The 20,884-nt window shown below is 45.6% G+C and overlaps 1 protein-coding gene across 1 annotated transcript; it reads left to right on the top strand.

Annotated features, from left to right (window-relative positions):
• The first annotated feature begins 4,195 nt into the window (after positions 1–4,195).
• LOC124863308 (MBT domain-containing protein 1-like) lies at positions 4,196–20,594 on the top strand. The gene is made up of 18 exons (XM_047357641.1): positions 4,196–4,537; positions 5,461–5,713; positions 6,058–6,191; positions 6,296–6,407; positions 6,512–6,591; positions 7,778–7,895; positions 7,973–8,107; positions 8,251–8,339; positions 11,006–11,104; positions 11,168–11,303; positions 11,375–11,430; positions 11,602–11,706; positions 11,780–11,927; positions 12,992–13,074; positions 18,174–18,411; positions 18,494–18,565; positions 18,702–18,878; positions 19,831–20,594. Exons 1-18 carry the CDS (start codon positions 4,517–4,519, stop codon positions 19,941–19,943), a joined length of 2,169 nt encoding a protein of 722 aa, XP_047213597.1. The 5' UTR covers positions 4,196–4,516; the 3' UTR covers positions 19,944–20,594.
• Positions 20,595–20,884: the final 290 nt, after the last annotated feature.

The following is a 20,884-nucleotide window of genomic DNA, read 5'->3' as shown; positions in this document are numbered from 1 at the left end:
CCTGCACCACAAGTCCTCTCAGACCTGAGCTTTGCTGCGATGCACCGAGAGATGAAGGACTACATAAGAATATCTTCCTAACTTTGTTTTTATCCCTCCCAAAAAATCTAAATATCCCAAATATTTGTGATTTAACTGATTCTCTATAACCTTGTGACTTCATATTTTGTGCGGTCTGTATCTGATTGATGGACAGATGCAGGCGGTCACAGGTCTCCTCACACACCGTGGGTTAGTGTTGGTTTGTGTGTGACACGCTGGTTCATTTAGAGCCATGTGAAACATTAGTGTCCAAGAAGTTTGAACAATAAAAACCTGTCTGCATTTACAGGTTTGATGTTGTGATGGAAATTCTTGCAGTAAGCGTTCCACAGTGTATGACCTTTGGTTTACCTCACTCCAGTGAACATCTGTGTTAGAGGAGGAAGCTGTAAAAACCATTATCAGAAGTTTAATGGTTAAGGCCATTTGTTACGGTGATGCCTCAGGGAGAGTAGATGGTTGTTCCTAGGTAACCTTCTCACCTCTGAACCCGAGAAGGGTCTGGGGTCGTAAAACACAGACTCTTTGAAGTTGAGATAAAACTGTCATGTTCTGGTATAAATATTGTGTGTAAATGTTGATCGGGGCTCTGTTTCACTGACTAACCTCAGTGTCAGGGTCTTCAAACGCTGAATGCCTTTGAATAAAACTTATAAAGACAAAGTCCGGATTTTCTCTTGTTATGAGTCAACTTCTACCCACTTTGATAAGAAAATTCAACAACAATGTCATTCAGCACCCAATTCAGCCACTGATTACAGGAAAGATGCTCAGAGGGCCTCAGTTTCACTGTTCTTCATGAGCCTGAGAGAAAGGTTTCCTTCCTGTGGAAAGACGTTGGGTGGTGCTGGACTCACATGGCAGAGCTAAATATCACCACCTTTAATGGTTAAAGTTAGATTTAACTCCAGTCTTATATATTTATGGGTTATAGTTAAGTAACGTAAGATATTTTGTATATTTTGCACCACAGCTCAGCTATAGCTTCATGAGGTTTTCAACCCACCACTGCTCATGTGCTCATAACTCCCCCTGCTGGTCAAAACATTTATGGTCATTTCAGCCATTTGTGATGACATCATGGCTTCCTTGCAGCAGTGTCAGCATCGTAATAAGCAGAATCAGAAACACCTTAATCTAATTTTCATTCATTCTCTCTCAGAACTGAAATAAACACATTAGGATGACAAGTTTATGTTAGAAGTGTTTCAGGGGTTTCCACAGATGGGACGGTCATGGTGTTTATAAATACATGGCTGATGGTGCCTTCAATGCCCTCAATCTTATAGGAAGTAGTATTTTTTCCCTTCTGTTTGGACCGGGTCAGAACCAACGTTTTTGGACATGTGTGCCTGAGTATCCCACAGTAAGCCTGTACTGAGGGGATCGTCTGTTCAGCTGATGTTCGGTTCTGCCAGGTACCTGTACACTTCTACCCTGGCATCAGACAGTATGAGTTCTTTTGGACTCTGTAACTACAACATCTAACACCACAGTTTGTTTCCTGAGAAACATTGTGGTTAAATATGTTCATGGGCAAAAAACACTGAGCAGCTGCTTGAGATGCAGCTTCATGTGGTGTTGAAGCTGCATCTGAAGATGATTGTGACTCTGTAGATCCAGTTACATTTCATTGCTTCATCTGCCTTTCTTGACATTATTTGTGTCGACATAATCATCCTGCTTTGGACTTTGTGGAGCATTCTTCTAAAGGAGCCAGAGTTGGTGCTCTTCAAGCTTTAGGGACCATGTTGCTTCCTCCAGCCTGGAGCATCTTTTCGACCATTTTCAGTAGTTCGTTACCTTTGTGCCAGATAGTTTTCTATCTTCTAGCGACCCCATATTGGTCTCATGAAAGAGAAACAATAAAGTCAGACACCCACCAACATTATTGTACTGTTCAGATATCAGCACAGTGTTTTGTAGGCCCACCAGAGCTCTCCCTCCAGGCTTCCTGGGTTCTTCTGATCATTCCAGCTTTTGAAAGGTGCTGTTCCATTTAGTTTCAACCTCCTGTGTCAGTTTCTTAGTTTGTTTTCCTATCTGCTTTTGATAAGGTCCAGCTTCTCATTTAAAGATAAAATGTGTAAACCCAGATGAAAATAATTCAATTCAATTCAAAACTACTTTATTAATCCCAAAGGGAAATTAAATGTTGTTGTAGCTCATATTATGAAGGTTTCCTCAAAGAGTCGTTGTAGATGCTGATGGCTGTGGGCAGGAAGGATCTCCTGTAGCGCTCCGTCTTACAGCAGATCTGAAGAAGCCTCTGACTGAAGACACTCTGTTGTTGTAGGACAGTCTGATGAAGAGGATGATCAGGGTTCTCCATAATGTTCTTCATTTTATGAAGAATCCGTCTTTGTACAATGATCTCCAGAGGTTCTAGAGGAGTCTCCAGAACAGAACCAGCCTTCTTTATCAGCTTTTTGAGCTTTTTTTAATGTTTTTGGTCCTGCTCTTTTTTGAACGTTGGACCATACTGGGCTCAATTCAAGAGCTGTTTCAACAACTAGGTTCAGAGTGTAAGAAATACATACCGCATGGTGCAGCTGCAGCCCCTCACCACAGGGTCATGCGACCTTTCATTGTTTTCTCCCTGTTAATGATCATTTTTAGAATATCACAATATGTTTGATTTCATTTAGTTGGTCTTTGTCCTTTACTCAGGCTGCTAACAGTAAACACAATCACATAAACCATTGCACACATTTTATTCTAATTCACATTCATAAAAACACGCAGTTTACAGGCCAAGGACTACAACATGTAAAGTATTATTAAAGTGTTTTTAATTTATTCTTCTGTTAGATGAAAATTAAACTATTTTCTTGGCTGGGTTAAACCCCAATGTTTCAGGATCCTAACATCGCCTCTGCTGCATCAATGATCATTACTAAAGACATAAAATATTTATATTAGTTTAATGTCCTGCAGTGTCACAGCTCTACCACTTGATGGCAGTGCTGGTTCGTTTGTGACGTTGTTAATTAGCTCAATTTGGACAATTTTTTTTTTTTTTTTAAACATCTGTTTATTTAAATAAAATAAAATAAATGAAACAGATGAAAATATCAAACCTGAGCTACATTGTTTTTTTATTGTAACCATGGAGCTGCTGTCCTCATCAGCTTATTACTAGAACTGCTACTACTACTACAATTACTAATAATAAATTCTACATAAAAGAATTAATATTTTACAAAAACAATCATTATAGTAAGACACGGCAAAACATTTGGTCCATTTTATCAGAATCAGAAAAGCTTTATTGCCAAGTACGTTTTTGGACATACAAGGAATTTGTTTAGCGTAGTCGGTGCAATACAATACAAATTAAACAGTATAAACATTTATTCTTCTTCTGGTAAAAATATGTCCTTTGTATAATTTTAGTCTTAATATATTGATATTTAGATTTAATCTTTACTGCCGTTCCATAAAATGACTCCACAGACAGAAATGCTTTTGGGTTTAGTTTCAGCTTAATGACATTTAATTCATATTTAATTTGAATATTATCAGGCAGCATTTTGCAGTGCAGTCCTAAGTTCTCAGAAGTCTTGAAACTTTCGTTTTTGTCATTTAAGGATTGGCTGTTTTCACCGTGTCCAGCAGGATTTACTCTCCTTCTGATCGGCCTCTGGAGTGTAGAGAAGGAAAATGCTACAGTTGAAATTTCACACGTTAACTCAGGAAGGTGGATGTTGCAGCATAGGAGGACAATCTAATTCAATCAAAGCTTTTTGACTCAGGAAGTTTCTTACCTTTCCCAGTTCCCCTATAATCTATTTGTACTGGTCTAATTTTTTTTTCTTGCAGCGTTTGTGATCAGGAATCAGGGTTTGGGGAATAGTAAGCAGAGAGTTTGAGCTTTTGCCTGAAAACACTGCCACAGATGAGCCTCTGTTTAACTCAGATGTTGTGAAGAAACCAACCAGAAGCTTACCAAGCCTTGACACCATTTTACTGTCAATTAGCAGCAACAGCTCAGTAAAGCCTGACAAATCTATGTGTGACCTGTAGACCTATCTGTAGAATTATCAAAAATTAAAACTGACTGCATAATTTTTCTCTATCTGATCTGAAATAATGATGTGCTATTAAGTATAAGAATGCCGTTTATTTCTGAAGTTTTAAAGAGCCAGAAAGTTCAGCTGTTTATTAAATATTTATATAATATCTGTTATTTTAGTTTCTGCAGCAGCAGTGACTCTATATGTGTTTCAGAGGGTTTTTCTTTTTGGATCAAACTGAGAGAACCTGTGTTGTTGTTGAGCTTCAGCCTCTGTCCAGCAGGGGGCGCCTTCTCATCTGAAATCCACACACGAAGCGGGGCCAGCAGCCAATCAGCGGCCAGTATTCAGCCTCTGCGCTGTGCTAATTGTGTTGTTATGTCTGCCGCTAGGTTTTAAGCTGCGTTCCTGCGGGCTGAGGCGATCCAGAGAGCGGCCTCCTGTGTGCCTCCGGCCCCATGGAGACCCCCAGAGACCCGGTGAGTCCATGTCTCCTCTGCCCCGAGACAGACCCCTGTTCCCGCCTCGTTTTGCTCCAAAAGAGCAGAGGCAGACTGATCAATAATCGACGCTGACAGGTTGATTCCTGCTCGCTCTGCGGGCAGAGAGGGGTGCATGGATGCCGAATGAAAGGATGAGGGTTGATAAGTGAAAACAGGACGCGAGTCCTTTCTCCAGAACCTTGGAACTGGATTCAGAACCGACAGGAATGCTGGAGGGAATCTGGTGCAGAGTCAGAGCACCGCAGTGCAGAGCTGAAGAAACATCTGATCATTCAGATGTGTTAATGAGCTGCAGGTCCAATTCTGACAGAACCGGGCATCTGATACACACCCAGGCTGTTCATTTAAATCCGATGGGAACAGATGAAGTCAGAGTGAGTGCTGCTGGAGAAACCTGAATGAATCAAAGACCAAACTAAAGACATCCCTCTGAAAATGCTCAGAACCAAAGACTCAACTGAAACTGAGGGGAAAAGAAGCCAAAGTCCAAAGAAAACCCATGGAAGACCCTGTAGAACACACTGACCTGCATGTTTTAGGTGCCTCCCTGTTTCAGCACACCTGATTTCACTTCATGGCTGATTAACAGGCTTTTACCGAACATCAATCATCTGAATTAGGTGTGTTAAAGCAGAGGAACATCTAAAAACCACAGGGCAGTGGGCCTGGAGGACCAGGGTTGGGAAAACACTGGAGAACTGTTGTTCAAGCTCGCTTTCATAGATTAGAGGGAACTCAACCCCAGGAGGGAACACTGAATGGAGGCTGGAGTTTCTGCTTTAACTCTAATTATCTGATAGACATTTAACAAATAAGCCCAGTTTTGCAGAATAAAATCAGAAAGTAAAGCTCTCTGACCATCTGTTGACCTTCAAGTCTGAATCTTTGTCCCTCCTCAGATGGAGCGTCCGTCCAGGAAGCGGCAGGATTCCTTCGGGATGCTGGATAGTCTGGAGGAGGACCGGAGCAGCTGCAGCTCTGACTCCAGCGGGGGGAGCGGAGGGTCCAGCCCAGAGGACAGCGATGATGAAGACTTTGGAGTGGGAGGAGTCGGGAATCAACTGACCACCTCTTCATCGTCCTCCTCCTCCCTGATGCTCATTAAGACCAACGGACAGGTGTACACCTACCCTGACGGCAAGGCGGGCATGGGTCAGTCAGAAGGATGTGAAAATGAACTGAACGTCTGATTTCCAGTAAAATCAGAATAAATTCCAGGAGATTAAAGTTTGTATCAGTATTACTTTCTAGTCCTGCGTGAATCTTCCTCAAACAGCTGGAATTCTAAACTTTGAATGTCTGAGTGACTCGGTGGACAGTCTGGACTCGCTTCTGCTCGTTAATTAAAATCCAGCCAATCAATTGTTTGTAATTGTGCAGTGTAGACCTCAGCAGGTGGTGGTTCTTCTGAAAGCCTTGTGGACCAGGATGTTGGACGGCTGAACGCCTGCAGGTGAGACGCTGACCTCCTTTTATCTCTCTGTCCTGGTCCTCAGCCACCTGTGAGATGTGTGGGATGATTGGGGTCAGGGATGCTTTCTACAGCAAGACCAAACGTTTCTGCAGCGTCTCCTGCTCCAGGAGCTTCTCCTCCAACTCCAAGAAGGCCAGCATCCTGGCCAGGCTGCAGGTGGGTTCCTGGTCTGAGCAGGAACTCTTCTAGAAGCCAAGATGGTTCTAATAATCAATATTTCACATTGAGAAGATCATGTCTGCCTTGTGTCTGTTTTTAAGGGTAAGCCGCCCACGAAGAAGGCCAAAGTTCTCCAGAAACAACCTCTGATGACTAAACTGGCTGCTTACGCCCAGCACCAGTCCAGCCAGCAGGGCGGCAGCAGAAAGAGCGGTGGGTCATGCAGCCAGAGTTTGGTTCAGATGAACGGAGGCTTCAGTAGAAGCTTCATCATGGAACGTGTAACGGCTTATTTGTTTGACTGTTCTGTCCTGCAGTCTCTGTGGACGTTTTTGACTGGGGACGGTACATCGGAGACGGAGACGTGTCGGGAGCGCCGGTCAGCTGCTTCAAACACGTGAGTTCATCCCGAACAAACTGGGAGCTGGAGCACGGTCATCGAATCGGACCATTAAGTGTCTGGGATTCATGCTCTGCATATCGATGATGTACGGGGCTGCTTGGATGGACTCCTGATGTTCATCTGTAGCGGCGGAGAAGCCGGAGACGTTGAGTGATGGTGTGACATCATCAGTGTTCTTATAAACTTGTTTCCTGAATATTGAGCAGGTTTACTGGAAACGCTGGTTTGGAGACAGAAGGACATATTCCAGTTCTCCAAATGTCCTTGATTAATCGACAAACATCTGGAATCCATGTTGGAGTTTGATGTTACAGGGTCAAAATTATACATACACCCCTCACTTTTATTTTTTTAACATGTTTCACCTGGACCACAGACGTTTTGTGACCATCATCAAGCTTCTGGCTGATGTTTGACCCCTCTACTTGGCAGGTCTGATTGTTTTTTTTTTTTTGTAAAGGTCATCCCAGAAATAATTGATTTCAGGTTTGAAAGCCTCACCATGACTCCTCCAAACATCCTTCTTGTCATTGTGTCCAAACAGCTCCATCTTTGTCTCGTCTTTCTCCAGAAGACATTCGGCTTGTCCATGAGGGGCAGCCCAGCGAGAAGGTGCTGATCTTGGAGCAGGACCTTCTCTCAGTGATTCTGGTGTTCCAGGAGTTTCCAGTTCAGAGTAGACTGAGTTCTGGTGGTCTCCTGGGTTGATCTTAGAGTCTGCAGCTGAAATGGGTCTAAATGTATTTCCCAGCTTGTGGAGATCTTCCCTGAGTCCTTCTGTCCTTTCTGTGCTCCACTAAATCATGATGACATATCAGAAGATGGCAGGTCTGGTCAAGTTCAACACACTCTGGAGCCTTCAGCACCAGGTTCTAACAGGTTCAGGTGAATGTATGGATCATTGTGAAGAAAATCCTCAAGAGGTTCAAGCTTCTTGCTTTTAAAACTCATCCAGAGGAGCAGTTATAATAAATCATTAAAGTAATGACATTTATGCAAACGCTTGGAAACTTTAAATCTAAAGGTTTCACTTCAGTTTTTCAGCTCCTGCTGCAGGTCCATGTTGGAGATCAAACCCTGAGGTTCTGGTGCTGCCAGTCCAGTTTTAATCCCAGCTGCTCTTGTCACACCTGGAGTGCTCTGTGAGTTTTTCTGTCATATTTTAATCTCATATGTTCAGGTTCTGATGGGGAAGTCGTGGGGCAGTGTCAGTGAAGGAGTCCGGGTGGAGGTCCCGAACACCGACAGCGGTCTGCCCATGAAGGTCTACTGGATCGCCAGCATCATCAAGCTGGCCGGTAAGCACTCAGAGCACGGCTCCGATAAAGCAGAGGAGGTTCTGTCTTAACTTGACAGGTTCTGGTTAATTCTGCAGGTTTTAAGGCTCTGCTGCGTTACGAGGGCTTCGACAGCGACTCCGCCAGGGACTTCTGGCTGAATCTGTGCGTGCCGGACATCCACCCGGTGGGCTGGTGTGCAGCCGGAGGGAAACCTCTGGTTCCTCCTCAGAGTGAGTGACGCCTGAATGATCTGACTCTGGGTCAATCTGCTCCAGAACCAGCAGGGAAGCTGGACCTGAAGCAACACATGTTTACGTTGGTAAGTTAAGGAATAGTGACTTCTGATTGGCTGATGGCGTTTTTCTGTCCTCAGCCATCCTGCACAGGTTCACCAACTGGAAGACCTTCCTTATTAAAAGACTGACCGGGTCCAAAACTCTGCCGCCAGACTTCTCATCGAAGGTGATGCGTGAATCTGACACAAACACACAGTTAGCTGATATCAGGAGATCTGCCTTTACGGCACCATCGGATCCTGCAGAATCTGGTTTCAGTTGAAATCTGCTGACACGGTTCTGCCCGTTTCAATGACCTTGTGCATTCAAGGCTCCTGTCTGTCTCCTAAAACACGTGGAAACGACGTCCATCACTTTAACAGTTATTCATTTTCTAATAAATAAAATATGAATTTCACCAAAAAATGCTCAACAGGCCAACTCCTTGTCCATAGATAAATATGAAAACTGGAATAAATGAAGCTCTTAGCCAAGTTTTATTCGAACCAGGTTGGATAAACAAGGGTAAATAAACTGGTGTTTTTCATCATACTGGGTTTACAGAAATTAAGCTGATATTTATGTAATTAAACAAAAGGTTTTCACAAGCTGAATGTGTATAAAAGCTGTAATGCTATTGGAGTCTGAGCTCAACGAGGCTGATTTTTACTTGAGGAACCTAAACTGAGTTCAGGAAATGCAGAGAAGACCTAGTCTGGTTGTCTGCCGTGCTGCATGCAGCGTGGTCAGGCTGTTACACATCTTCATCCTGCTGCTTCTGACCTCTGGGACTAGCTCTGACCTCTAGGACTAGCACTGACCTCTGGGACTAGCTCTGACCTCTGGGACTAGCTCTGACCTCTGGGACTAGCTCTGACCTCTGGGACTAGCACTGACCTCTGGAACTAGCTCTGACCTCTGGGACTAGCTCTGACCTCTGGGACTAGCACTGACCTCTGGGACTAGCTCTGACCTCTGGGACTAGCTCTGACCTCTGGGACTAGCTCTGACCTCTGGGACTAGCACTGACCTCTGGGACTAGCTCTGACCTCTGGGACTAGCTCCGACCTCTGGGACTAGCTCTGACCTCTGGGACTAGCACTGACCTCTGGGACTAGCTCTGACCTCTGGGACTAGCTCTGACCTCTGGGACTAGCACTGACCTCTGGGACTAGCTCTGACCTCTGGGACTAGCTCTGACCTCTGGGACTAGCACTGACCTCTGGGACTAGCTCTGACCTCTGGGACTAGCACTGACCTCTGGGACTAGCACTGACCTCTGGGACTAGCTCTGACCTCTGGGACTAGCACTGACCTCTGGGACTAGCTCTGACCTCTGGGACTAGCTCTGACCTCTGGGACTAGCACTGACCTCTGGGACTAGCTCTGACCTCTGGGACTAGCTCTGACCTCTGGGACTAGCTCTGACCTCTGGGACTAGCACTGACCTCTGGGACTAGCTCTGACCTCTGGGACTAGCTCTGACCTCTGGGACTAGCTCTGACCTCTGGGACTAGCTCTGACCTCTGGGACTAGCACTGACCTCTGGGACTAGCTCTGACCTCTGGGACTAGCTCTGACCTCTGGGACTAGCACTGACCTCTGGGACTAGCTCTGACCTCTGGGACTAGCACTGACCTCTGGGACTAGCTCTGACCTCTGGGACTAGCACTGACCTCTGGGACTAGCTCTGACCTCTGGGACTAGCTCTGACCTCTGGGACTAGCTCTGACCTCTGGGACTAGCACTGACCTCTGGGACTAGCTCTGACCTCTGGGACTAGCTCTGACCTCTGGGACTAGCACTGACCTCTGGGACTAGCTCTGACCTCTGGGACTAGCACTGACCTCTGGGACTAGCTCTGACCTCTGGGACTAGCACTGACCTCTGGGACTAGCTCTGACCTCTGGGACTAGCTCTGACCTCTGGGACTAGCTCTGACCTCTGGGACTAGCTCTGACCTCTGGGACTAGCTTTGACCTCTGGGACTAGCACTGACCTCTGGGACTAGCTCTGACCTCTGGGACTAGCTCTGACCTCTGGGACTAGCTCTGACCTTTGGGACTAGCACTGACCTCTGGGACTAGCTCTGACCTCTGGGACTAGCTCTGACCTCTGGGACTAGCACTGACCTCTGGGACTAGCTCTGACCTCTGGGACTAGCACTGACCTCTGGGACTAGCTCTGACCTCTGGGACTAGCTCTGACCTCTGGGACTAGTTCTGACCTCTGGGACTAGCACGCATCTTAGTCTGGCCAAACTAACAGCACCAAAGTAGAGTTACAAGAAAAATGAATGTGGTGATGTGTTGAACTTGTAATGCAGGTTTTGGGTTGTAGGAAACAGGTCTGCATGTTAGAATCAGCTTTGTGACACAAATGAGAAATTTGACTGTTAGATGTTAGCTGCCATTTTCCTGACCCTTGACCTGTATAAGTTCTGGATAGAGGGAAGGTCAGCTCTGCAGTCTGGACCCGTCCTCTTTTGTGGATGGGTCAAACCACACCATGATGGATGAACACAGGACAGACTGGACGATGGAAGTGTAGAAGATGACCACCAGCTCTTGTGGAACATTGGTCTTATTGGGTTGCCATAGAAATTGCAGTCTCTGCTGGACCTTCTTCTAAACAGTGTCTGTGTGTGAGGACCACCTCAGGTCCTGAGAATCGGTGGTTCCTAGGAACCGGAAGTGGTCCACAGTAGATACAGTGTTGAGAATGGTGAGAGGAGGCAGTGTGGGGGGGCAATGTCCAGAAATTCACCATGGGGGGGGGGGGGTGAAAACAGCTGAATCTGCTGCTGCTAGGTTTTCTGTTTGACGTGTCCTCCTCTTCCTCCTCATTGTCCAGGTGCAGGAGAGCATGAAGTTCCCCTTTAAGAAGCAGATGAGGTTGGAGGTGGTGGATAAGACCCACCTGTGTCGGACTCGGGTGGCTCTGGTTGAACAGGTGAGTGTCAGTTGGACTGATGGTTCGGGTGTTCCCGTCTCTCTGACGGGCGTGTCGTTACAGGTGATCGGTGGGCGGCTGAGGCTCGTCTACGAGGAGTGTGACGACGGGACGGACGACTTCTGGTGTCACATGTACAGCCCGCTGATCCACAGCATCGGCTGGTCTCGCTCCATCGGACACCGCTTCAAACGATCAGGTGGGTGCGGCTTTAAACGGGCAGTGAGGATGAAGGACGAACAGAGGATGAAGGTGTGTGTTTGTTTTCAGACGGGATGAAGAAGCTGGACGGACAGATGGACGCTCCTGGACAGCTGTTTGCCAAGGTGAGCCTCAGATATTTTTAATCATTAGAACCGTCTGATGTAAGAAACATGCAGCCTGTTCCACACCTTCCATGTTCTGACCACCAGGGGGCAGTTTAACACCTGGAAACATCTGCATGCACTGCCTAACGGCAGCTGTGACCTCAGAGGGATGTTGTTTGTCTCCTGCAGGTGAGGGAGGTGGATCAGACGGGACTCTGGTTCCGGGACGGGATGAAGCTGGAGGCCATCGACCCTCTGAACCTGTCTGCAATCTGTGTGGCCACAGTGAGGAAGGTGAGGAGGAGCCCGTCCTGTTCGGACAGCAGAATCAAACAGCTGGGTTTAACCTGCAGCCTCCATCCCTCAGGTTCTGGCAGACGGATATCTGATGATCGGCATCGACGGCTCTGAAGCGGCCGATGGCTCCGACTGGTTCTGTTATCACTCTACGTCTCCGTCCATCTTCCCTGCTGGGTTCTGTGAGATCAACAACATCGAGCTGACGCCCCCCAGAGGTATGTCTGATGGCAGAAGGGGGTTCCTCAGTGGGTTGAAGAAAGATGGGAATTTTGTGGAAACTGCTTTAGGAAAGTCAGGTTGGAGGATTGTTCAGATGCCGGATGGTCGGATGTTTTTTGGAAAGCTCGGGAATAATGAGGACAGCTGGGAATTGTTTGGAGATTTAGAAAGTTTTCACTAGAGGGATAAAAACTTAGACGTCATCTTGTTAAACATTTTCACGAAAAGTTTTTTTTAAATGAGGGAAAACGTTACAAACTGACATTCCCATAAAAATCAGCCGAAACAGGTTCAGGTAGCTAGAATGGTGGAATTGAAGGTGCTGGTGTTGTTTAACCGGTTTCACTGGGAATGGTGACCCTGATTTTGCAGCAGTTTCCAGTTCAAGGCAGGTTGAGCCGTGGTTGATCTTAGAATCTGCAGCTGAGAAATGGGTCTGAAATCCTTTCCAAGCTTGTTTAATCTACAATTCTTCTACTTAGATCTTCTCCTGAGGTCTTTGGACCTCACTGTTGTTCCATAAGGAAGAGTGTTGGGATATGTGGGACTCGCCTACTGAAGGCAATCCATTTTTTGAACAAAGATCACCTGAGTATTAACATCATGAGGGAAGTAGGGACAGGTGTGGAAATCATGATGGGTCCTGGAAAGCTCCTTAGGTTACTGGGAACATCTGTTGGAAAGTTGTAACAGGAAAAGTATTTAGGAAACTGGGGATTTGCTTCAGAGACTCCATTTTAGAGTTATTGGGAAGAAAGGTTGGGAAGATGTTTGAAAAGGGAAATGATGGATGGATGGTGAATGTCGGCATTTTTTCAGGAAAGATCATCCAAACATAATATTGGGACGGAAATGCCAACATAAAGAGAAGTTGGCAATTTATTGGAGAAGTTTGAAGGTTTATACAAGTTGTCTCATTTTTATAAAATTACAAACATCTGAAGATGGAAACAAGTTGATTTGGAAAGTTTTTTTTCTACGTTTAGGAAATCTGGGAAGTGTCCTAGAAGAGACGGATAATGTTTGTAGGTGCGATAACTAATCTTGTTTTTCTCTTCAGGTTACAGCAGTCTTCCCTTCAGGTGGTTCGAGTATCTGAGGGAGAGCAAGTCTTTGGCAGCTCCAGTCAACCTCTTCAACAAGGTGAGACCTTAAACCTCCAGCTGAGGCATCTAGAAAGGTCATCAGTTTACAGATAGATCCTGATCTACTGCGTGTCCTGAGCCTAACTCCTCAGAAAAAGCTACACAGCATTATCCTCCCTCCACCAAACTTCATGGATGGATGGATTCAATTCAATTCAGTTTATTTATATAGCGCCAATTCACAACATATGTCGTCTCAAAGTTCTTCACAACAGTCAGGTTCATACATTCCAATTAATCCTAATCATTGAACAGTTCAGTCAGATTCAGTTATTTATTCAAATTGGATAAAAAGTTTTTCTATCTAAGGAAACCCAGCAGATTGCATCCAGTCAGTGACTTGCAGCATTCACTCCTCCTGGATGAGCATGTAGAGACAGTGGACAGTCACTGGTGTTGACTTTGCAGCAATCCCTCATACTGAGCATGCATGTAGCGACAGTGGAGAGGAAAAACTCCCTTTTAACAGGAAGAAACCTCCAGCAGAACCAGAACCAGGCTCAGTGTGAGCGGCCATCTGCCACGACCGACTGGGGATGGATGGATGGTGGGTGGATGGATGGTTGATGGATGGTGGATGGATGGTTGATGGATGGATGGGTGGATGGTTGGATGGATGGATGGATGGTGGATGAATGGATGGTGGATGGATGGTTGGATGGATGGATGGATGGATGGTTGATGGATGGATGGATGGATGGATGGATGGTTGGATGGATGGATGGATGGATGGTGGATGAATGGATGGTGGATGGATGGATGGTGGATGGATGGTTGGATGGATGGATGGATGGATGGTGGATGAATGGATGGTGGATGGATGGTTGGATGGATGGATGGATGGATGGTTGATGGATGGATGGGTGGATGGTTGGATGGATGGATGGATGGATGGTGGATGAATGGATGGTGGATGGATGGATGGACTGATGGTTGATGGATGGATGGTTGATGGATGGTGGATGGATGGATGGATGGTGGATGGATGGATGGTTGATGGATGGATGGTTGATGGATGGTGGATGGATGGATGGTGGATGGATGGTGGATGGATGGTTGGATGGATGGATGGTTGGATGGATGGATGGATGGATGGATGGATGATGGATGGATGGATGGATGGTTGATGGATGGATGGTGGATGGATGGATGGACTGATGGATGGATGGATGGATGGTTGATGGATGGTGGATGGATGGATGGATGGATGGTTGGATGGATGGATGGATGGTGGATGGATGGATGGACTGATGGTTGATGGACTGATGGTTGATGGATGGATGGATGGTTGATGGATGGATGGTGGATGGATGGATGGTTGGATGGATGGATGGATGATGGATGGATGGATGATTGGATGGATGATGGATGGATGGTGGATGGATGATGGATGGATGGTGGTTGGATGGATGGATGGATGGATGGATGGATGGTGGATGGATGGATGGATAATGGATGGTTGGATGGATGGATGGTGGATGGATGGATGGTGGATGGATGATGGATGGTTGGATGGATGGATGGATGGTTGATGGATGGATGGATGGATGGATGGATGGTTGGATGGATGGATGGTGGATGGATGGATGGATGGATGGTTGATGGATGGATTGATGGATGGATGGATGGATGGTGGATGGATGGTTGGATGGATGGATGGATAGATGTTGGATGGATGGATGGATAGATGTTGGATGGATGGATGTTGGATGGATGGTGGATGGATGGATGGATGGATGGATGATGGATGATGGATGGATGGTGGTTGGATGGATGGATGGTTGATGGATGGATGGATGGTTGATGGATGGATGGATGTTGGATGGATGGATGGTGGATGGATGGATGGTGGATGGATGATGGATGATGGATGGATGGTGGTTGGATGGATGGATGGTTGATGGATGGATGGATGTTGGATGGATGGATGGTTGGATGGATGATGGATGGATGGTGGATGGATGATGGATGGATGGTGGTTGGATGGATGGATGGTGGATGGATGGATGGTGGATGGATGGATGGATGGATGGATGATGGATGGTTGGATGGATGGATGGTTGATGGATGGATGGATGATGGATGGTTGGATGGGTGGATGGATGGTGGATGGATGGATGGATGATGGATGGATGGTTGGATGGGTGGATGATGGATGGATGGTGGATGGATGATGGATGGATGGATGGATGGTGGATGGATGGATGGTGGATGGATGGATGATGGATGGATGGATGGATGGTTGATGGATGGATGGTTGGATGGATGGATGGATGGTTGATGGATGGTTGATTGATGGATGATTGATGGATGGATGGTTGGATGGATGGATGGATGGTTGATTGATGGATGGATGGTTGATTGATGGATGGATGGTTGGATGGATGGATGGTTGATTGATGGATGGATGGTTGATGGATGGTTGATTGATGGATGATTGATGGATGGATGGTTGGATGGATGGATGGTTGATGGATGGTTGATTGATGGATGGATGGTTGGATGGATGATTGATGGATGGATGGATGGTTGGATGGATGGTTGATTGATTGATGGATGATTGTTGGATGATTGATGGATGGATGGTTGGATGGATGGATGGATGGTTGGATGGATGATTGATGGATGATTGATGGTTGATGGTTGGATGGATGGATGGTTGATGGATGGATGGATGGTTGATTGATTGATGGATGATTGATGGATGATTGATGGATGGATGGTTGGATGGATGGATGGATGGTTGGATGGATGATTGATGGATGGATGGTTGGATGGATGGTTGATGGATGGTTGATTGATGGATGGATGGTTGGATGGATGATTGATGGATGGATGGTTGGATGGATGGTTGATTGATTGATGGATGATTGTTGGATGGATGGTTGATTGATTGATGGATGATTAATGGATGATTGATGGATGATTGATGGATGGATGGTTGGATGGATGGATGGATGGTTGGATGGATGATTGATGGATGATTGATGGATGGATGGTTGATGGTTGGATGGATGGATGGTTGATGGATGGATGGTTGATTGATGGATGGATGGATGGTTGATGGATGGATGGTTGATTGATGGATGGATGGATGGTTGATTGATTGATGGATGATTAATGGATGATTGATGGATGGATGGATGGTTGGATGGATGATTGATGGATGATTGATGGTTGATGGTTGGATGGATGGATGGTTGATGGATGGATGGATGGTTGATTGATTGATGGATGATTGTTGGATGGATGGTTGATTGATTGATGGATGATTAATGGATGATTGATGGATGATTGATGGATGGATGGTTGGATGGATGGATGGATGGTTGGATGGATGATTGATGGATGATTGATGGATGGATGGTTGATGGTTGGATGGATGGATGGTTGATGGATGGATGGTTGATTGATGGATGGATGGATGGTTGATGGATGGATGGTTGATTGATGGATGGATGGATGGTTGATTGATTGATGGATGATTAATGGATGATTGATGGATGGATGGTTGGATGGATGGATGGATGGATGGTTGGATGGATGATTGATGGATGATTGATGGTTGATGGTTGGATGGATGGATGGTTGATGGATGGATGGATGGTTGATTGATTGATGGATGATTGATGGATGATTGATGGATGGATGGTTGGATGGATGATTGATGGATGGATGGTTGGATGGATGGTTGATGGATGGTTGATTGATGGATGGATGGTTGGATGGATGATTGATGGATGGATGGTTGGATGGATGGTTGATTGATTGATGGATGATTGTTGGATGGATGGTTGATTGATTGATGGATGATTAATGGATGATTGATGGATGGATGGTTGGATGGATGGATGGATGGTTGGATGGATGATTGATGGATGATTGATGGATGGATGGTTGATGGTTGGATGGATGGATGGTTGATGGATGGATGGTTGATTGATGGATGGATGGATGGTTGATTGATGGATGGATGGTTGATTGATGGATGGATGGTTGATGGTTGGATGGATGGATGGTTGATGGATGGATGGTTGATTGATGGATGGATGGATGGTTGATTGATGGATGGACTGATGGTTGATGGATGGATGGTTGATGGTTGGATGGATGGATGGTTGATGGATGGTTGATGGATGGTTGATGGTTGGATGGATGGATGGATGGTTGGATGGATGATTGATGGATGGATGGTTGGATGGATGGATGGTTGATGGATGGTTGATTGATGGATGGATGGTTGGATGGATGATTGATGGATGGATGGTTGGATGGATGGTTGATTGATTGATGGATGATTAATGGATGATTGATGGATGGATGGTTGGATGGATGGATGGATGGTTGGATGGATGATTGATGGATGGATGGTTGGATGGATGGATGGATGGATGGATGGATGATTGATGGATGGATGGTTGATGGTTGGATGGATGGATGGATGGTTGATTGATGGATGGACTGATGGTTGATGGATGGATGGATGGATGGATGGTTGATGGATGGATGGATGGATGGTTGGATGGATGGATGGATGGTTGATTGATGGATGGACTGATGGTTGATGGTTGGATGGATGGATGGATGGTTGATTGATGGATGGACTGATGGTTGATGGATGGATGGATGGATGGATGGTTGGATGGATGGATGGATGGTTGATTGATGGATGGACTGATGGTTGATGGATGGATGGATGGATGGATGGATGTGTATTTTTACAGATTTTGGAGAACATAAACTATTGACACAACGTTTGATTTTGAAGCACAAGATGAACAACATTAACTTCATTCCAGACTAGAACGCCGTGGAACCTTCACTGCAGATAGATTGACCAAAGTTAGGCAGCAGAATGCAACACAGTAACACAGTTTGAGTCAGGCACCCACAGAACCACAGAAACCCAAGTGAGCAAACATCTTGTTGATGCTCATCAACCAGAAGAACTTGTCAAGAACTCATGTTTGTATCAGTGATGGTAAGGATACAGTGAGGTCTTCTCTTCCATCTGTATGAGCTTCAGTTGGAACCTTTAAACTCTTACGTGATGCAGAAACCGTATCTTACTGAGAAGCCCTCCCTGTGCTCCATCAGGAAGTCCCAAACCACGGTTTTCGTCCTGGGATGAAGCTGGAGGCCGTGGACCTCATGGAGCCCCGACTTGTCTGCGTCGCCACAGTGACCAGGATTGTCCACCGGCTGCTGCGGATCCACTTTGACGGCTGGGAAGATGAGTACGACCAGTGGGTGGACTGTGAGTCACCTGACCTGTACCCAGTGGGCTGGTGTCAGCTGACTGGGTACCAGCTGCAGCCGCCTGCGGTTACTGCTGGTAAACCTCACCTGAGGGGGGCTGGGTTCTGAGAGATGCCTGGCAGGGAAACCACGTTAACTGAGGTGTTTGTTGATTTCAGGGTCCAGAGATCTGCAGTCTGCTGGATCCAAGCAGAGAAGGAAGTCACAGCAGTACAGAGGACAGAAGAAAAGTAGGTTCCCTCGTTAAATAAACCTCGTTAGGAATCAGGTTTTATTCTGGTAGATTGACTCAACCTGAGGTTTTACAGATTTGGTTCTTTAAAGTAAAAAGTAAATCTAAAAATATTTTCTAATTCTATCTCCCAGAGAGGAAGTTACCCGTTGCCAAGCGCCCCGTCAGCCTCTCCGGCACCATGGTAACCGGAGTTCCCAGGAACCTATCAGGAGATGAGAACGAGACTCCACCTGATTACCCGTCGCCGCCTCCTCCGACCTCAGCAGCCCAGCCACCCTCTGCTGAACCCAACGCGGAGGTGGGATCAGGTAAACACTCTGATCACCTACATGCCACAACAGGAAGCGGCGCCACCTGCTGGAGAAAAAATGTCACGTTCCAACATGGACTCCGTCTCTTTTCTCCAGAATGTTTCTCTGTAGGCTTCATGTTTCAGAGGTTACTTCACTGTCCTGCCAGGTTTTATTTCTCCTTGAAGAATATCTCTTGGCGTTTCCTTTTAGGAACCTTTCAGGCTTACAGCCGCGTGTCTCTTTGAAGGCAAACCAACCTTCACTGGAACCACGGGGCCATCCCTCTGATCCAGCTGCTTGTAGAAGCATCTTCAGGATCAGAAGCTCTCAGCTGTCTCATCTGTCATGGAAGAATTTTGGTCCAAACTTGTTTCTGTCGTTGCTTCATGTCTTGCATGACAAAGTTTGGACCAAGCTTCAGATGGTCTCACATTTCAGTCTTGAATACTTGGTTTAGAGAAGAGCTCATGGTCCAATCAGTGGCTGCAGGGTTCTGTTGCCCACATCATGAGTCTTCCACCACCGTGCTTGTCAGTAGATATGAGGTGTTTGTGCTGATCTGACGTGTTTTCTCCAAACATGGAGTTGGGAATTATGGGACAACATCTCTACTTTGGTCTCATCTGTCCAAAGGACATTTTCCATAGTCCTGCTTCCATGTTGTGTTTAGATGGAAGAAGATTTCTCCTTCAACCATCCAAACAGCCGGATTTTTGTTTCCGAAGCGCCACCTGGTGACCACCCTCAACCACGGGTCCACACCAGCTGATGAGGCGTTGGTGCTCTGAGTGATCTCAGAAGTTTTCTCCAGATGGAGAAAACGACCCCACTAATGCCTCTAGGCCTCCTTGGTGTGTTCATGATGGCGATAGCAAACACGTTTTCTGGAGTAATTACACTTCAACGATGATCTAGCATTGATTTAAACCGACAGTAACCTAAGCTGATGATGGCTTTGTGCCTTCAGGTCTGCAGATGGAGATCTACAACAATACAGGAGGGACGAATTCTTCATTTCAGCGAGCAGCACCAGAAACCAACGGATCGTCCAGAGACTTTCTCACCAACAAAGATCAGTAAAACCTGTTCTGCTCCCTTATCATCGGACCATTTTCTGTTAAGAACAAATACCTGCCGTAGCTTCACCTCGTCGGCTCTCTTCCTCCAACGTTTTATTTTTCTGAAACAAATTGTCAGAAACTGGCCTGAAAGGCAGAAATTTACAGCAGGAGTTTTAATGTGATGCATTCAGGTGCTTTCAGGACATCACAGCTTCAAGGAGTTTTTTTTTTAATCTTTATTTGAAACATATTTTCCACCGTTTTAAACATCAACAGGAGAGAAAATCTGAAGGCAGTCCTGGAAATGACAGATTACTCTCGATAATTTTCAGGTTTTAACATCTGAATTTACTGTTTCTGAAAAGTAACCGTTGACGCGTGTTTTTTGTGTCTGTACCCTTTATGGGGTGGTACCCTGTAAGTTTCAGAAAAGTAGCCTCCAAGTTAAAGGAAGGTTATCTCTAAGTTTAATTTTAAGCAGACTATATTTGATCTGAAGCAGAAATACTTTATTCTAACAAATTCAGTTTATTCACACGGTTCTGGTTGGACTCCGCATTCAACAAAACCATAGAATGTAAAGTTTAATGTGTGGTTTTTCTGGTCGGTGCAGGAAGTGTTTTCATGTTTTTATCTATATAATAAAGATGTAATAAAAGTTTTAACGTTACACGTCTGGGTTTTCTGGAAAAACAAGGTGATGCATAAAAAATCAGTTTAACATAAAACAGAACCTTCCAGGTTAAAGACTTTAGTTGCTTTCATGAAGCTCTGAAGGTCCAGTTCATTAAACTAATGTTCATTTTTACATCAAATGTAAACTCTGGAAGCCAGTTTCTCTCTTTCTCTTTTCTTTCATTCAGTATTATGTTATTTTCTTGTTTTTTTTTTTTTGTGTAAATCTATAAATTTTAGTCTTCTGGACTCGAACCTGAAGCAGATCAGAATTATGAGAACCTG

The sequence above is a fragment of the Girardinichthys multiradiatus genome, chromosome X (genome assembly GCF_021462225.1).
Source record: "Girardinichthys multiradiatus isolate DD_20200921_A chromosome X, DD_fGirMul_XY1, whole genome shotgun sequence".
Classification (NCBI taxonomy): domain Eukaryota; kingdom Metazoa; phylum Chordata; class Actinopteri; order Cyprinodontiformes; family Goodeidae; genus Girardinichthys; species Girardinichthys multiradiatus.
The sequence above is the reverse complement of the archived record's forward strand: the minus strand, read 5'-3'. Positions and strand labels throughout refer to the sequence as shown.

Bases quoted from the DNA above. Each gene is read 5' to 3' on its own strand.
- LOC124863308 (XM_047357641.1), top strand. From the start codon at position 4,517: ATGGAGACCCCCAGAGACCCG. The intron at 11,928-12,991 runs GTATGTCTGATG...TTTTCTCTTCAG, and splicing joins CGAGCTGACGCCCCCCAGAG to GTTACAGCAGTCTTCCCTTC. The intron at 13,075-18,173 runs GTGAGACCTTAA...GTGCTCCATCAG, and splicing joins CAGTCAACCTCTTCAACAAG to GAAGTCCCAAACCACGGTTT.